This window comes from Morone saxatilis, unplaced genomic scaffold (genome assembly GCF_004916995.1).
Source record: "Morone saxatilis isolate NCDOM2014 unplaced genomic scaffold, NCSU_SB_2.0 Contig9, whole genome shotgun sequence".
NCBI lineage: Eukaryota > Metazoa > Chordata > Actinopteri > Moronidae > Morone > Morone saxatilis.
Window position 1 is genome coordinate 5,679,890 of NW_023340268.1, and position 17,050 is coordinate 5,696,939.

The following is a 17,050-nucleotide window of genomic DNA, read 5'->3' on the forward strand; positions in this document are numbered from 1 at the left end:
AAATGCGTGTCCGCCTTCCAAGCTATCTCTTCTTTGCGTTGGTTCCCCGAATTGTTGGACGCTTTCTGATTGGCTTTCTGTCGGCCGTCGTGGGTCACCAGTTCCCTTCCGGAAAGTGCTCACGAGCTGTTGCAAGCCGCGAGAGGAGGGCGTCACAATAAGTATTTTACGAACCTATCGCAATATTCAAAAATTTTTTCAAAATGTCGAATTCTTACCAACCGCCCTTAAACGGACTCGGCACACCGAACTGACAGTTCGTTAAATGAGCTGCTCTCCGTTGTGATAGCGACGTGGGGCTAACGTTAAAGACCCATGAATGCTCAGTTTTGATTTTAATGCCCAATGTACAAAAATAAATAATGTTCCCCCTCTTGTACATAGTTATGAAGGTACAATGGCTGACAGTGCCGAGGTTACACCGTCGTGAGCAGTCAGCTTCCTGGGAGGGGACAGGAGGAGGAGAAGGTGGAGGAGGTTGTACGATGCCAAACGAGAGGTTTGGAGAGGTGTCTTCATGCACTCAGGCATGCTAAAAATGACACCACACATATGGCTGCTCTACTGATCGGTAAGGTCCCACTAAAGAAACACAGTGCACACTGTTTTCCCTGATCCTCAGCTTTTATGTTAGCGTTAAAAATAATGCATATATGTGTGCTTGTTAATACTGGCACTATCACATCTATGCTTAGAAGAGGTGTAAATGGAAACAATTAGGTTTAATCTGCATGGTAGTTGCAGGCAATGACTTCCTCTCTGTTATTGTTAAAGTTAATTTACTATGAGGTGCAGAAAAAACAATTAAGTCAGTTAATTGATGCAATGCACAAATATTAAATATTATCAAATTTTGCAGCAGCGCAATGTTTTTGATAAAGATAAAACGTGGATAAACGCATTTGTAATGAGGTTATTCTATAACACTGCAGAGACTGCTAAATGTTGTTCTCCAATTTAATATCATATTTAATATCGTCAAATATTTGCAAATATGTATTTTACCATATCGTGCTCCTTATATGCACTTATTATTGTTTAAGTCATTTAACAAAAAAAAGCCAAAAAATCACTGGTTTTTTTACTTTCGAAATATAAAGAGTATAACTTTTCTCTAATTTAACATTATGGAAATTGAAAACAGTGATTTGAATAAGATAATCTTTACCAGCCTTATTGATATAGAATGAGCAAAATACACCTCTTTAAACCAGTTTCAACAAAACGAACAAAATAAATCCTACAAAGACAGGATAGGATAGGAACACGTATATGCAGAGCAAACATAAAGGTTTCTGAAGGTGGGTGTCTTTCTCCTCTGTCTCCAGATAACCTTTTTGCCCCAGCAAGCCAGCTTGACAAACCCACCCTTGAGCCATCTCGAGCGGGGCTCAACCTTCCAGCTCGGCTTTTGTGACGGCTCAAGGGAACAGACAACCCGGCTTACCCCGCACGAGCCCTTCGCTGGACACGGGCTCTGCTGGCCGCCTGAGCACAGACCCGGACATGGATCCGCCACCCCAGCTCCTCACACCTGTCCGTCCTGCTGGGCTTTTATCAAACGCCGGAGCCAGCAGAAACGCGCGGGAAGAGAAGGTGTGAACACGGAAAGATATCTGCCAAGGTGGAGAATCGCAGAGGGACGAGAGCGAACAAAGGCGACGACGGCGGCAGTTGGAAGCAAACAAAGAGTCGACGCCTCAAGAAACCTCCGTGCTCGACGAGGCCATGGCTGCCGACTGCTACCAGGTCCTCACCGCTGTGTGTGCTTTACCCAGAGGTCCTGAGCAGCTGCTGAGCCGGGGGGCCGTACCCGCTCTGTGCAAAGCCGTGCGACAAAACCAGACTTTCAGCCGCGAGAAGGGGCTGGTCCTGCTCGGCGGGCTCGTCTCAGGTAAAACCAAGGACAAAGCGTGGAGTAGGCATCCTGCAGAACTCCTCGCTCTGCTGGTAGAGCTCTCCAAAGACTTCTGCCGGGCCAGAGACCAGACCAGGTTGGACACGTGTGCCCAGCTGGTGCAGTTTCTCCCCCCGGTGGGAGTGTCGGCCGAGAGCGAGGAGCTGAAGGGAGTCGTGGCGCGTGTGTGGGGGGTCCTGAGGCCCGTGCTGCAGGCCAAGTTGACGCCGAGACAGATCGGGCCGGTCCTGGTCCTCGGCGCTTGTCTGCTGGATCTGTGTGGATGGGAGCCGGTGGGGCCGCCGAAGTTCTGCTGCCTGCTGGTGAACCGGGCCTGTGTGGAGGTCCGAATGGGTTTGGAGGAACCGCCGGGCAACGAGCTGAGCCCAGAGCTGCAGCACACACTCACAGGTCGCGTCCTTGTTTAAAATAGTGTATATATTGTAAATTGTAAAACATCTGCCCGTTCTGAACAATTCACCGACTTCAAAGCTGAAGCAGTTTGTGTTTATTGTTTGTCTCCTGGGTTTGATTTGATTATTGTTCAGCAACTGTCCGTGGAAGTCTAAAAACTAATAAACTGCTTTATTAGTTTTTTAAAACACACATATGAAAATATAACTTCCATCTTTTGAAACTGTTCATTTAAAATGTGGATGTTTAATTAATCTCGTACCAGTCAAAGCCCTCAGTGTAATCACCCTTTGCATACAATATATATAGATAATATATTCTCTACAAATTATATTTTCCTTCACACAAAAAGCTTCCCCCACAATGCCAGGAATATAATATATAATTTTTGACTAGAAGAAAGCTCAAATGTATAATTTGTGTGTAACCATAGTCTCTAAACTCATTATCAGGTTATTTAAAATCCCCTGAAACTGTACAGAATACACGACCTCGGTGTCCTCAGGGGTCGACCCTGTTTTTAATATCATCTTTTTATTTTTTAGCAACTCTTATTTCCATTAATCAAGACCCTATTTTGAACATCGTCGTTTCTTTTAATGTTTTGTTTGCGCCTATGTTCGTCATTGACCAGGTAGGTGGGTAAGATTTTATTAAACCTCCTTCATCACTTAAACCCGCTCCTCTTTTTGTCTTTTTCCAGGCTGTTACCGAATCATGGAGGCTGCCATAGAGCAGGCCTGCTGTCTGGGAGTGTCACCGACCGCTGCGCCTCCTCACAGCTCCATCTCCACTCTCAGTCTGCAGCAGAGCCGGCAGGTCCTCGGGGTGCTGGAGGAGGCCTTCTCTGCTTTAATGTACCACCTGCAGCAGGTGGGGGGATGACGCTAAAGGCTCCTTGTTGCTACTTGTTGCTGGTTCTGGAAATCTCACTGTGCACCAAAGGATTCTTCCTAGTACTAAAAATGTTCAAACCCAACAACAAATTAAGAGGAAAGGTTAAATTAACTAGCTAGGATTATTAGGGAGTTGAAATAATAAGCTCATAAGTAGAGCTAAAACAATTAGTAGGTTAATCAAGTAGTTGATTGGCAGAAAAGCCATTTTAAGTCGTATTCTTCATCTAAAATGTCAACAACCCCGCAGTTACAGCCTCTCAAATGTGAGAATTTGCTGCTTTTCTTTCCTTATTTGATAGTACACTGAATATTTTTAAGTTTTAGACAGTTAATTGGGGAAAACAAGGACATTGTAATCAATATTTTTCACTCTTTTATGATGTTTTATAGAACGATCGACCGATTAAACGAGAGATTAATCTTCAGATTCACTGATAATGAAAGTAATTGTTTATTTGCAGCTTTACGTACGAAAGAAATCACGATTTCTGTTCATTAATAGGTAGTGTTATAATTGGATTCTTATTCTATCTATTCATACCAAATGTAATGTTTTTATTGTAACATTTATTGATTCTTTTACACCAATCAAATCGGGATGGCAAAAAAACAAAACAAGCAAAGCTGCACTGCCAGAGAAAAAATGTTGGAATGAAATATTTTGGCACAACAGGAAGGTTTTGAAAGAATAGCATGTGTAAAACATTTCATGAACCTGGAGCGTGTTAAAATACTTTTGTATTATTCTAGTCAAGAAGAAAGAGTATAAATCTTTTATTATATAACAAAAGATTTCCTTCAATGTTTAGAGGCTCTGTAATGCTTCTTCTGTCGAACATTAATCTCCTCAGAGCTCAGTCCAAGCACTTTTCCACGACACTCTTCCTCCTCGTCTCTTCCTGCTCTCGTAGGTCGATCCGAGTCGCTACGGTGACCCTTTTATCTTCGCCACTTTCCGCTCTCTGTGCTCGTGGCTGGCCGAGGAGACTTCCTGTCTGAAGGAGGAAGTGACTGGACTGCTGCCGTTCTTGATCGGCTACTCCCGGAGCCACCTGCAGGGCGAGAGTCCAGAGCACGGCCTCTCCGATTGGATGGCCGACATGTCCGTCAGAGAGGAGAGGGGGCCGTGGACGGGCAAAGAGGCTCTGAGGTAAAGATTTCAGCACATATCAGAAAGAATAAATGGGTATTTAATGCCATATATCCTGCAGTCATCTGATAGTGTTTCCTTTCTTTGTCTCCTGCCTCCCTTCAGGTATCTCCTCCCGGCTCTGTGCCACCTGTCGGCAGAGGAGGGTCCCAGGAAGGTGCTGCTCACCCTCGACACTCTGGCCCTGCTGGTGGACTTTCTGTCTCAGAGCTGGACCCCCCTCAAGGGGAAAAGTGGCATGGCGTCGGCCAGGGATCCCAGCATGGAGACAGCCTGCTCAGCCCTCCTTAACTTCACCGTCACAGAGCCAGAGAGAGTCAGGTAGCTGGTTAACATGCTGTTTTTAACTCAAGACAAAGTGTGTTTAATTTATATACGATTGTACTGAGATATCACTGTTTTTCTGCTTTGTTTCTGCTTAGAAAGGACCCGTGTTTCAAGACGCTGGAGGCCCTTCTGAGTGAAGCGCTCCCTGTTTTAGTGCATAAACCCCATCTGCTGGTCCTGGCAGCAAATTACTGCACACTGGGACTAATGATCGGCAGGCTCAAATCAGCTCCTTCAGGTTGGTCAATCACACACTCGGTAGTAAACTGAATATTTTTAAGTTTTAGACAGTTTATTGGGGAAAACAAGGACATTGTAATCAATATTTTTCACTCTTTTATGATATTTTATAGAACGATCAACCGATTAAACGAGAGATTAATCTTCAGATTCACTGATAATGAAAGTATAGCATTCTATTTTTGCAAACGCTCGGTTTTGTCCAGCAAATACACAGCAAACCTACAACTTTAAGTGCACGTATTTGTGTTAATATTAAATGTTGTTGACAAAGTTTCAAGTTCCAGTGCTTGTAAATGAGCCCTTTGTCACATTTTTGATGTATCATTGCAGGAAAATCACAGGCGTTCCCGATATCAGTAACAATGGCTCTGCTCTGTTCCATGTGATAGTGAGACATTGAGCGAACATTAACAATACCAGGACACTGAAACAGGAGCAGCTAAATGGAATTCAGCCGTCATTAATTTGTCCTTTTCCTGCTGTGTCGTGTCAAAATGTCTTCTGTGAAAAAGGCCTAGACAAGAGCCCCACAGTATTGTTATTAGCATTTTTTAACACCTTTAGAAACAGACTTTTACATTCATATGTTCAAAACAACACAAGTTTGCTGCATTTACTCCAAAAAATAAAAAAAGCCCCCCTCCTGCACTGTCCACAGAGATTAGTCACCCACTTGATCATCTGTTAAATCTTTAACATAATTAATGAAGGGAGTCTCTCACATGTAAGTTATCCTTTCTAATGAGAGACTTGATAACATCTGTCTTATTTATTGAGTAATGATTAGTCTGTGAATCTTTTTTACCAACATTGCAATACATTAGAACAGGCTGAGGCCTATATTCTCTTTTTTAAATTATAATTATGTTTCTGTGGATATAAGCCCAATAAAAAAAAAGCTTAAGAGTCCAGTAAAAATTTGTTTTGAAGTAATCTTCTTTATTATAACTCTTACCTATTCCCAGAATGTTTTAATCTTTCTGCATTACTAAATACAGCCAAAGAATATTCCTCTAGTTTCCACATCGACCGTTTGTTACTGTATTAGTTGAAGGCATTACTAATGTTGTTAGTTACCCTTGTGCGTTTCCTTCCTTTGCTTTGGAAATGGCCTGTGGGAATGCAGATCATGTGGGCTCCAGGTTGGGCAGAAATGCTGCTGTAAACAAGATGCAGATAGGGGCTGTAAACATTGCTGTTACTCTTTAGTCTCAGAATATATTTAAACCCGTATTAATCAATCTGTGGTCGCAATTTGGCCTACAGTCGTACTGCATCGACAGACAAACTTATACAGCGGCTGGTAATCATTGTTGAGAAAGAACCAGATATATTTCTGAGTGGTTTGAAGCTATAATCAGAGTGAATACTGGATTTATCAGGTGTCCAGTAACACGTAGTATCTGATGTTCCTGTGTCTACACGATGGGAAAGTAGGCCATTGTTTGCCTACATGTTACCTGCATGTTCTGTTCTTGTTTTAATGTTTTAATGCCCTCTAGTGGCTTGAATTAATGCAGCTATGACTGTAAAATGTTACTTTCTTACGACCTGTTATTGTTATGTTTAGTTATTTGTCTCTGATTTAAATATAGCCACAAAATGTCCATTATTGGTAGGTTTGGTTCAAAGATATTAGACTCTACTAACAGCACATACCTTTTTATTTTCCAGGCTCAGTCGAAGCGAGCCAGAGGCGCTTCTTCTCCACAGCTCTCCGGTTCCTCCGCAGCGCCCTGGACTCTGGCTCCAGCCCTGGCCCGGTTAAGGTGAGCCCCGGCTGGGAGGACAGTTGGGACGACGCCGCGGAGCTCTGGAGGTTGAGTCTGCAGGCTCTGGGAGGCTGCGTCCGCGCTCAGCCCTGGATCTCCACCCTGGTCAGAGAGGAAGGTTGGCTCAAACACACGCTCGCCACGCTGAGTCAGTGTAGCGCACTACCTGACCTGCACACGCAGGGCGCGCTAGAGGAAGCTCTGTGTGCCATGGCAGACCAGTGCCCGGTCTGTAAACTGGAGATTGGAGACATGGTGAGAAAGGATAAAGGAGCTTTGAGCTGTATGAGGAACCTGAAGAAGTCAGTGGGAGTGAAGTGATATTTAACTGCTACTAATGGAGTATTTTTAACTTGCAGAGTTGAAAACAAATAAAGGAGGGCTACGACTGAAGCCAAACGTGTGTGTTTATTACCTGTACCAATCTGACTTGAATAATGTGTTACCTGTTGTTCCAGACTTTCTTATAAGGAGAAGAAATAAAGGCCCCACACTCTGTTGGTCTAGTGATCTTTGCAAATAAGCTCGGATTGAAAAGAGAACGGAAAATTATGATGCACAAACACATTTTGTTTATGCCCAGTGTAATGCAATGTAAATGTTCAGACAGTCTCTTACGTGTCATTTGTGAAATGTTAATGCCTTTAATAAAGAGCTATTTTGTTAGAAAACCAACCAGAATCTCTTTCTGTCCTTTTTACTTTCATGTGTTTTCTTTCTTGGAGCTTTGAACGTGTATATTTTGCCACCAACTAGTTGGACACTTAAACCTAAAGCAGAGCTGTTTTTAAACTAGGACAGGTAATGTTTGAGAGACTAAGAAGAGACAGCTGGATTTTAAAAGTATCCAAACTAAACAAATCCCACGCCCCTCTCTTCAAAGCCACTCCCTGAACACACATGAACGCAGTGCAGAGCAACTCTCCTAATATCTCTTTCATACATAGTTCTACATACAACATAGTTCAGGAAAATAACAATCCCCCCCCCCCAAAAAAAAAACAAAACAAACCAGATACCTGTCCCACAGTTTTCACCATCGTTGAAAATCCGTACCGATATTGACTGATTTGACCTGTTGCTTTATCCAAACTTTTTGTTTGTAGCCTTTCTCTATTTCTATGTGTCTTTTCTTGCTTTGTTTTGCGATGCAAACTGTTGTAGTTACAGGTGGAACTACCTGGCTGCTCGGCTTGTGGAAGACTCCAGTGAGTGCGTGGAGGACGGGTCGGTATGAAATGATTGGCTGGGCTTTCTGCAGGCTTGTGTCAGCTAAAGATACCAGTTTTTGTTTTGTACTTTTCAAAGCTTTTGATTTATTGATTGCTGTCGGGACGTAAAGAGAATTTCAACAAATATATCACAAAATGCTTCTGAAACGCATTACCTTGTTATCTCATACATTATACATTTATTTTTCTAAACATTTACGTCTTCAGTTGGAACAAATGGGCCCCAAGGCTTGAAGGCAAAGAGGTAAAGTATTAAGGAACAGATTAAAGCAGGTTTTTAATGGAATTTGTAAGTCATGAAACTAATTCCTTTCAGGGCAAAGGTGTGATGATTACATATTCAAGCTGGGAAGCAATTTAAAAAGTTCCTTTAGTTGTCTTATTTTTAATTGTTCTGGGATTTTATCATGACTAAACTTGGGATTTGAATGTCTTTGTTTATAAGTAAGAAGTCCCCAGTCGACAAAAAACGAGTCTGCTATTCTGGTGTATTATTTACCTGGCTTTATATAAATAGAATAGACTACAGGTGTTTTTTTTAACAAAGTTTAACAAACCAGAATGTCACAGTAGGTTTCTGTAGAGCAGGAAAACTTCCTATATTTAATTCAAGAGTCCTCTTTTCTATGAAGTACCACAAGATGGCGCACTGAGACTTCTATGGCTCTAATGTGGCTTGAAGTTCTTGATAACACACTCTACCTCTATCTTTACCTTTTACATTTGCACAGAGGGACCTGAATGTAAAACTATAGAGTCATTTTCCCCCTTAATCCTGCTCCATGGCTCTAATTTAGGTAAATAATTCAGTTATTTTAAGGAATTAAATATTTGGGAATGATCAAGGAATAAAGAAATGCAGATTGACCCCAATTCTTATTATTAATCCAGTGCTTCCGTTAAAGAGCAGCAATAAGGAGACAAGTGATATAAAGTAATGAAATATTAAATGTAGGCTCATATTTGCAGATATTTGGATACATGTATTATTTTCTTAACTAAGAGTATTTTTCTAATGACACAAATTTACCCCCCAAAAAAGCACCATGAAAATGCAGCAATCATTCAAATGAAGAAAATCACCAGCCAGACGTTTTTATTCTTATTCACCTCTTCACCCCTGGATCTATACTCCACGCTCAGACCGTGAAAAAAAGTTTTATCCACCCCATCCTCGACTCCTGTCACCTCCCGCCCTCCTTTCCCCCCCTACCCGACTACCCCCTCCCCAACACCCATCCATACAAACTCCTGCATCGTCTCTCAAACTAACTCACTCCTCTCTCTACCTTCAGCCCGTCTCCTCTCCATCCACCGCGTCACATTAACCCCTGAGCTGCAGCTTGACACCCAGCCTGAGAGCCACCACCACCACCACCACCACCATGCTCTGGAAATCCCGGTCCAAGGCTGACGGGTTGCAGGTAAAAGAAACACCACAGAGTTTTCTGTGTTCGTTGGTGCATCTTTTTTTAACCTTCAGCTTTACAGTAGGCCTGTTTAAAGTGCGTCATTGTTGCTTAAAGTGCATCATTATTGCGTAAAATCCTTCACACGGTGGGCCTGTTGGCTTGTTTTTAAGAAAAGCCGAATACATTAAAAATTCACATATCGATTTTTAAACGTGTGACCGAGTCAGTGTGGGTGAAATGTTTGGGAAAAAATTTATTATTTGAAGTTTAAAGCCGATAAACAGCAAGATTCTTGACTGGAGGGACCTGGATATCCGTGCGTAAAAGCAGCTGGTGTCTTAACTTAGACCGTAAAAAATCAGAGAATAAGATTTTCTTGTTTGAATGTAATTTTTCTTGAGATGCTTCTTATATAAACGTATTATTTTAGTGTAACTCTGGTATTTTATAGTGTCTCTCGGTGCGTAAAATCCAGAATATGATTCCGTGCCATTTTCTCAGAAGAAACAAACAATAAATGTAAAAGTAGAGCGTGTGTGTGTGTGAATTAACGGCCGGTAATTGAATGAATATATCTCTTTAAGAGAAGTGGACCCTGTCGACCCCTCCCCTCATTCTGCCGGGTGCGCGCAAAACCTATAAGTAGTGCGCTCATGGAGAGACTGGAAGGACTCCGTGTGTGTTGTGCGCGCGTGTGTGTATCTGGCAGCAGCTTTTTTCATCTGTGCGTTAAGAGCTCCGTCGAACAGAGAGATAAAGGAAAAGTAAATAACACCTTTGAGTTTAATGGACCGTTAAACGAGCCTGGATTACATCTCGGAGCATTTGGTGACATCCTTCAGTCGTTGGAAGCCTGCGCATCCTGTTAAGTTTTACATTTGGGGGTATTCAGAGCGGTCCAGATGTTAATCCACACCTATTCGGCTATGGTGAGTTTGGCAGAGACTCGTGTTTTAAGCTTTTTGGGTTTTACTGATGTCTGTGTATTACTAGTGTAATTTAATTTTAGGAAAGAGTTTATTTTCTGTAGCGAGTGTCAGTAGACCAAACCTGAAAGAACAATGTGCCATCATCACTTAACAACGATCATTTAGAGTGAGTTATAGAATATTTTTTTAATAATTAAATCGATGTGTTGCTTTTTAGAGTCATCTTGCAGAATATAAAGGACATTGGTGATTTTTTTGGGGGGGCTGACAATTAAATGCCTTTCCGGTAAATTTGCCTTGATCTTTGCTCTGCGGTAAACTCCTAAGTGTCAGGGGTCCATACTTCCCAACGAGCCTTCCTGACACTGAGTTTTAGTGTTCTGGCGCCGCGCATCTGTCTGCGGAGAAGGTCTTTGTCTGCACACTGTCACAGCAAGTGAGACTGACTGACAGTAAAGTGTCCACTCACTGCAACAACTGTGACATGCCGAGACAGACGCTGGTCAGTCTTTCTGGAGTGGTTGTTAACGTTTCACAGCTTCAAATGTTTCAACTTTGTTAGACTCAAACGATGAACGCGCAGTCCTGCACTGTGTGGTTGATGTGTGACAGATAAATATATATTTATGTGTGTGTGTGTGTGTGTGTGTGTGTGTGTGTGTGTGTGTGCTTTTAACCTGGCAGCGGGTGCGCTGGAGGGTTACATCGTGGTAAATAATGCTGTCACCACTGTCGCAAGCAAAAACCACCATGACCCGCACACTGAAAATGAAGCAAATAAGAGAAAGACTCACGTTCAGGCTGGACAACAGGGCGCACAAGAGAAACCTTCACATCGTGACTTTGTTGATTTTTGGACATTACAACTTCGTGAACCCCTCATGTATAAAGAAACGCCAGCAGTGGCAGCGGAGTTTAAGAATAAAGAACATATAGTCCACTAGCTCTACATTCCGTCGCTCACACGACGTGTCCCTGGGTAAAATTGGATTGTTTGCAGAAGCTGGGTCACCCAGGATCAATGTCTTGGTTGGGTGGAACACATGTCGATTATGTGCCAGCGAGAGCCGCGCCGGCGCCAGTTAAAAGCATCAGGACACACACAGCCAGCCAGTCACACACACCACCACACACTACATAAGTTATATAGTTTATGTCTGTCACACATCAACACACAGTGCGAGGGACTGGCGCGTGTCATCGCGCTGTTGACTCTTACACCACGAACGAGTTGCGAAACATTTGGAAGGCTGGCTTGAGAAGCGGTTTGAACGCAAGGCACTCCAGAAAGGACTGACCAGCGTCTGTCTCGGCAGTGCAGCACCGTTGCGTTGCAGGTGAGTGGACAGCTCTTACTTCAGTCTCGCAGTCGTCAACTTCGCTGTGACATGGTGCAGACAAAGAGCCTCTCGCGCAGACAGCATGCGCGGCGCCAGAACAGCTAAAAACTCGAGTGTCAGGAAGGCTCGTCCGGAGGAAGTATGGACCCCTGACACGTCTAGGAGTTTTACCGCAGACGCAAAGATCAAGGCAAATTTACCGGGAAAGCGGGCATGTAAATTGTCAGCCCCCCAAGAAAAATCAGGCAGAATTCCGTTTATGGTCTGCAAGATGACTCTAAAAGAGCAGCACAGTCGATTGGTAGATTATTAAAAACAATAGTTTTCGTAGTAACGTCAGCTCGGTAGGAGCGATGATCGTTGGTTGAAGTGATGATTGGCAGCATTTTCTTTCAGGTTTGGTGCTACTGACACTCCGGCTACACGAACAAAAACTCTTTCCAAAATAGAATTACACTAGGTAAACGTACACGAGGGACATCAGTAAAACCCAAACAAGCTGTAAACACGGAGGTCTCTGCCAAAGCCCACGCGGATGTAGCGAAGCGGACATACCCGGTGTGGATTGAAATGCGTGGACCTGCTCTGGAAATACCCCCAAATGTAACAACTTAACAGGATGCGCAGGCTCTCCACACCGCTGAGGAGGTCACCAAGCACATGCTCGAGATGTAATCCAGGGCTCTTTAACGGGTCCGAGTAAATCAAAGGGTGTTATTTACCTGGTTCTTGATCGTTCTGCTTTCCGAACGGAGCTCTAACGCACAGAGTGAAAAAAGCTGCTGCGCCAGATAGCACGACCACGCGCGGCATCAACACACACGGAGTCCTTCCATTCTCTCCATGAGCGCTACTTGACCTTATCGTTTTTCGCGCACCCGGGCCAGAATGAGGGGACGGGGTCGACAGGGTCCGCACTTTCTCTTAAGGAGAGGGAGTACTGTATTCATTCAATTACCGGCCGTAACCTTCAGCACACTACACACGCTGCTACTTTTACATTCTATGTTTGTTTCTTGCTGAGAAACATGGCACGGGAGATCATATTCTGGACTTTTACCGCAACCGGAGAGACACATAGGAGAAGTACCAGAGTTACACTAAGAAGTAATACTTGTATATAAGACAGCATTCCGAAAGGAAACGTACTTCAACACAAGAAAGAATCTTATTCTCTGATTTTTAGCGTCTAAGTTGAAGCGACACCAGCATCTCCTCTTCTGCTCTCCTTGTTGTTTTTTTTTTTATATGTTTATGCTTCTTTTAAGCTTAACGTATATATATATATATACACACACACACACACATCTTGTCTCTCTCAGGCCAAAGCAAGATGGAAGGTCCAACATTAGGTTTTTCCCCTTACAGCAAATATGAAAACTCTCCAGATCCAAGTAAATAATACAATCTGTTTCTCTTATTGGATTTAACTTTTTGGAGCAAAATGGAAAAGCAGATGATAAATGATGGAAGTTATGACAGAGATAATTTAACATTTTTTTATATATATATATTTCTACACACCTTCAGCAAAAGGATTCTTGGCCATTTAATATTTTAAATTAGCAGAATCATATAAATATATATTTTCATGTTATTTATGAAGTTGTGGTGAAAATGTTTGGTCCATAAATCAGATTTTTTTGAAGAACAGTTGCCTCTTTTCATTTTTTATTTCAATAAATCTACTTATTTACTAAAACAGTTGCATTAAACAGCTACTGTCATCATTTACACAGTTTCAACTAACGAAACAGCAGTTTATTTATATTTGCATATTTGCGTAGAAATCATTTCCAATTTATGAACATCAAAAACATTTTCTCTCGCTGTAGGCACATTTAGGAAAAATTGATATGTGAAAAAAAGAAAAGTAATAATCAAAAACAGCCAGCGTGGCTCACAGATCCAAAGAATAAATGAAAGTCTGTGCAATGTATTTGATCTTTTTTCATTCACTGTGGATAAAATTGTCTTGCAGGGCGATTCTCGGATGTCTCCTTTGTGGTGAATTTATAAGAGGATTCAAACGCGAAGGATATAATCCATTAATCAAATAAAAGGTCCTTGTCAAGTGGGAGCGTTTAACAGTAACATGCCCGGGTTGACTCCTTGCCTGGCGCTCCTCTCAAACGTTTCTTTTCTATTAATGACCGTGCAGATCAATTGGTCTCGGTGTGTTTTTCTGCGAGGAGGCAACAAACAGCGTCTGCAGCTGCACCTGCTGCAGGGAAGCTGACTGCTCAATAAACCATAGAAACTATTCTTCTCTCTAAAATAAAAAAAAAACCTGCAGAAGGCGAATGGGCTGCAGTGTGAGCACAATCACTTTGTCTCTGTGCGACACTTCGGATAATACTGCATGTCTGACGAATAATGAGACGGGGAAATGTCACCATAAAAAAAGCGTTGTTGATGTTTTTAGAACTGAAATTTTTGAATTTTATAAAAGTGTTAAACATTTTCACACACAGTCTATATAAACTCATAACTGAGAGGCTTCTGTATAATATGAATTCCAGACATTAAGCTCAACTTCAGCGTAAAATGTTGGATAAACTCGTCTCTGTCTCAAAAAACTCCATTAAAACGACGTATCAGACTCATTCAACAGGCCACCTAAAATTTACATTTGACAGAATTGAGGATGGTTTTATCTAATATATTATTATCGACTCATTTATGAACGAATTCTGAAGAGAAATTTAACAATTTTTCCAAATATCATATAAAGGAATTAATATTTTAGACCTAATATTTCATTCCAACAGAACATTAGGCTGTTTTATTGCTGTTTATTCTTTAAAATATATAATTTGGTCTGCAGTAGCGACGCACAACTGTTTCGGTATCAGACACCAAAACTGTTCGTGAAAATTTAGGGGGAAATAAAATAAAATAAGGTCTCCAGGAGTTTTTTTTTTTTTTAACTAAAAATACGTGAAAAGAGGAAGGTGAAAACAAAATCAAAGATTAATGAAAAGTGATAATAAAATGTTGTAGTTGTTTATTTAATTGATTCATTTTATTAATGTTGGCTGTTTCATGATCAATTGTGTCGTTTGAAGGTAATTAAAGATAAATTGCCTTAAGGCCTTGTTGCCAACATCCAAGTATTTTTAAGCATTGCACTTATATATTTTCTATGATATGATATTTGTGTTATTATAAAAAAAATAAAGAATCAAAGAGGCCTAGAAGAGGTTTTGATCTTAAAGAGTTCATGTTTGTGCGCACTGGTTTTGCACCGAGTGACTTTTACGCACGGTCTTCCCAGTGCGCAGGGCCAAACACCAACGCACCCAAAGAATGGGGAACCAAAATAAATAAACAAATAAACTCACCTGAAGATCCTCCAGGCCGTGGTGTCCCAGGTGCATCCCGAGAGGACCATCCCCGAGAGCGGCAGCACCTTCCCCGAGACCGTGCAGCAGTCTAGGGACAGCTGGGTACTCCCGCCGGGGGTCGAGGCTCAGAGCCCGGTGTGACTGTGACAGGAGTCCCCCCTCGTCGGAGCGCGACCTCTGCGAGTGCCATGCCGCTTGCTGATGCTGATGGATGGAATTGATGGAGGTGTAGGGGTCTGACAGGTGGGAATACGAGTCCTGGCTCTGGGAGTAGGGAGGGAGGGAGGACTGGGGATAAGGGGGAGGGAAGTACGGAGGCTGGAAGTCCGAGGCCGGAGTGTGGCAGAGCGGGGGAGCCGAGGAGTAGGCGGCCTGGTTCAGGGAGGACAGCTGGGAGAGGCGCCCACTCGGCGAAGAGCCGCTTAGTCCGTCTGCGCGGTCCTGCAGAAAATTGAAAGTTTTCTTCATATCAGGAGCTCAAACCCCTCATCAGCCTGTTCTCCTAAAGGTGCAAACCCGGGCTCACTATTGCACCAAATGTCAGATTCCAAAAGTTTTGAGCTCCGGGAAATTTATATATATTTTTTTAAACTGAAGCATAAATCTCACAGGCTGAATTTGTCTACAGAAAAAGTCACAAAAACGCAAACTTAATAAAATATAAAAACGGTTTTAGTGTAACACAAAACAGCAATAAAACATAAATAAATGTATTTCCATTTTTATTAGATGGTTGGAAATAGCAGCAGCGCTTGAAGTGATGCGCACTGGCAGAAGACGCCCTTGGCATCGCTGCTGAACAGTGTCAGAAAGGTCACGGCCACTAAGAAGCTGCACAACACAAAGGACAGGTAATGCACAACAACAACATTACAGCACACACACTCACACACACTGAGCTCTCCCACCTCTTACCTTTTTTAATGACAGAGTGGTCGAGGATGCCCAAGGCTGATCCTTCCTCCATTCCCTGTGTCAGACAGACAGACAGTCACTATCATTTATCCACCGGCCTCACAGCCAACCCACACACTCACACATGTTGTGTTGTGTGGTGTGTGTGTGATCAGAGAGAGAGAGAGAAGAGAGAAAAGAATAGTGTGTATTGTGGCAATGTTGTGTCTAAGTGTGGGCACCCTAATATAATTTGGTGCTATACAAAAATGCTGAAGGGGAATTTTGTGTTTAGGGGCACCCAAACCCCACCCAAAGTCTCTCTCGCTGTCTCAGCACACACCAACACACAACACTCACCACACTATAAAATAGATCTGGTTTTGCTAATTTTCATTTGAAGATCAAGAAGTCCCCTCTAATACTCAGCTGGGGCAGACTTCCACCGCCCCCCAAAAGGCACACATTCCTTAATGAACTGTTCATGGTCATATGAGAGAGAGAGAGAGAGTATGTGTGTGTGTGTGTGTGTGGTGTGAGAGAGAAGAGAAGAAGGAGAGAGAGAAAGAGAGAGAGAGAGAGGGATTAGAGTAAGAGAGGAAGGAAGTCAAAGAAGAAACAGGGAGGGGAACCATGATAAAAGAGGAGTTGTGGGGAAATTTGGGCAGAGTATGATCACCTCTAATATTACCGACTCCCCCTTAGTTGCAGAGACACACGGGGGCCCACGATTAGAAATGATTCAAGTTGGCTTTTGTTTTGGCTGTGAGTGTGATAGCTGTGAAAAAACCTGCCGCTCCCCCAGTCAGAAAAAAATGTGGCCTGTTTGGGGTGTGTAGTAAGCTGCAAGAAAAAAAAAAAGAAAGGTGAGGTTTTGCTCCGAAATAACGACAAAGACGACACCTGCTGTGTTTAAAAAACGACTGAAAATGAAAATGAGGCCTTTGGCCTGACCAGATAACACCGAGTTTGATTTGTGGATGATTTGTAATTTTAACCTTTAAACCCCAAGAGCCTTCTGTAATTGATATTCAAATTTTACTTTAAAGAAATGACCAAAAAAAAAGGTAAAATTATGGATTTTGTCGCTTTCTTATTGATCACACACTGTAATTATAACTGCCACCATGAACAGCATCCATTCAACATTTTAGCATATTCTGGCTCCCAAATTCAAAAAAATATTTCAGTAAT

General features: G+C 42.4%; 2 protein-coding genes across 2 annotated transcripts; one reads left to right on the plus strand and one right to left on the minus strand.

The window, feature by feature from the left end:
* Positions 1–397: 397 nt before the first annotated feature.
* ncdn (neurochondrin) lies at positions 398–7,377 on the plus strand. The gene is made up of 8 exons (XM_035681913.1): positions 398–415; positions 1,329–1,536; positions 1,613–2,308; positions 3,015–3,184; positions 4,122–4,360; positions 4,466–4,681; positions 4,783–4,925; positions 6,605–7,377. The coding sequence occupies exons 1-8, from the start codon at positions 398–400 to the stop codon at positions 7,021–7,023; spliced, it is 2,109 nt and encodes a 702-aa protein (XP_035537806.1). The 3' UTR covers positions 7,024–7,377.
* A 1,881-nt stretch (positions 7,378–9,258) lies between these two features.
* Positions 9,259–15,929, minus strand: LOC118343161 (transcription factor AP-2-epsilon-like). Its single transcript, XM_035681914.1, has 6 exons — positions 15,871–15,929; positions 15,731–15,793; positions 15,572–15,584; positions 14,960–15,403; positions 11,070–11,076; positions 9,259–9,344 (listed from the first exon to the last, which is right to left on the minus strand). Exons 1-6 carry the CDS (start codon positions 15,927–15,929, stop codon positions 9,259–9,261), a joined length of 672 nt encoding a protein of 223 aa, XP_035537807.1.
* Between the last annotated feature and the right edge of the window lie 1,121 nt (positions 15,930–17,050).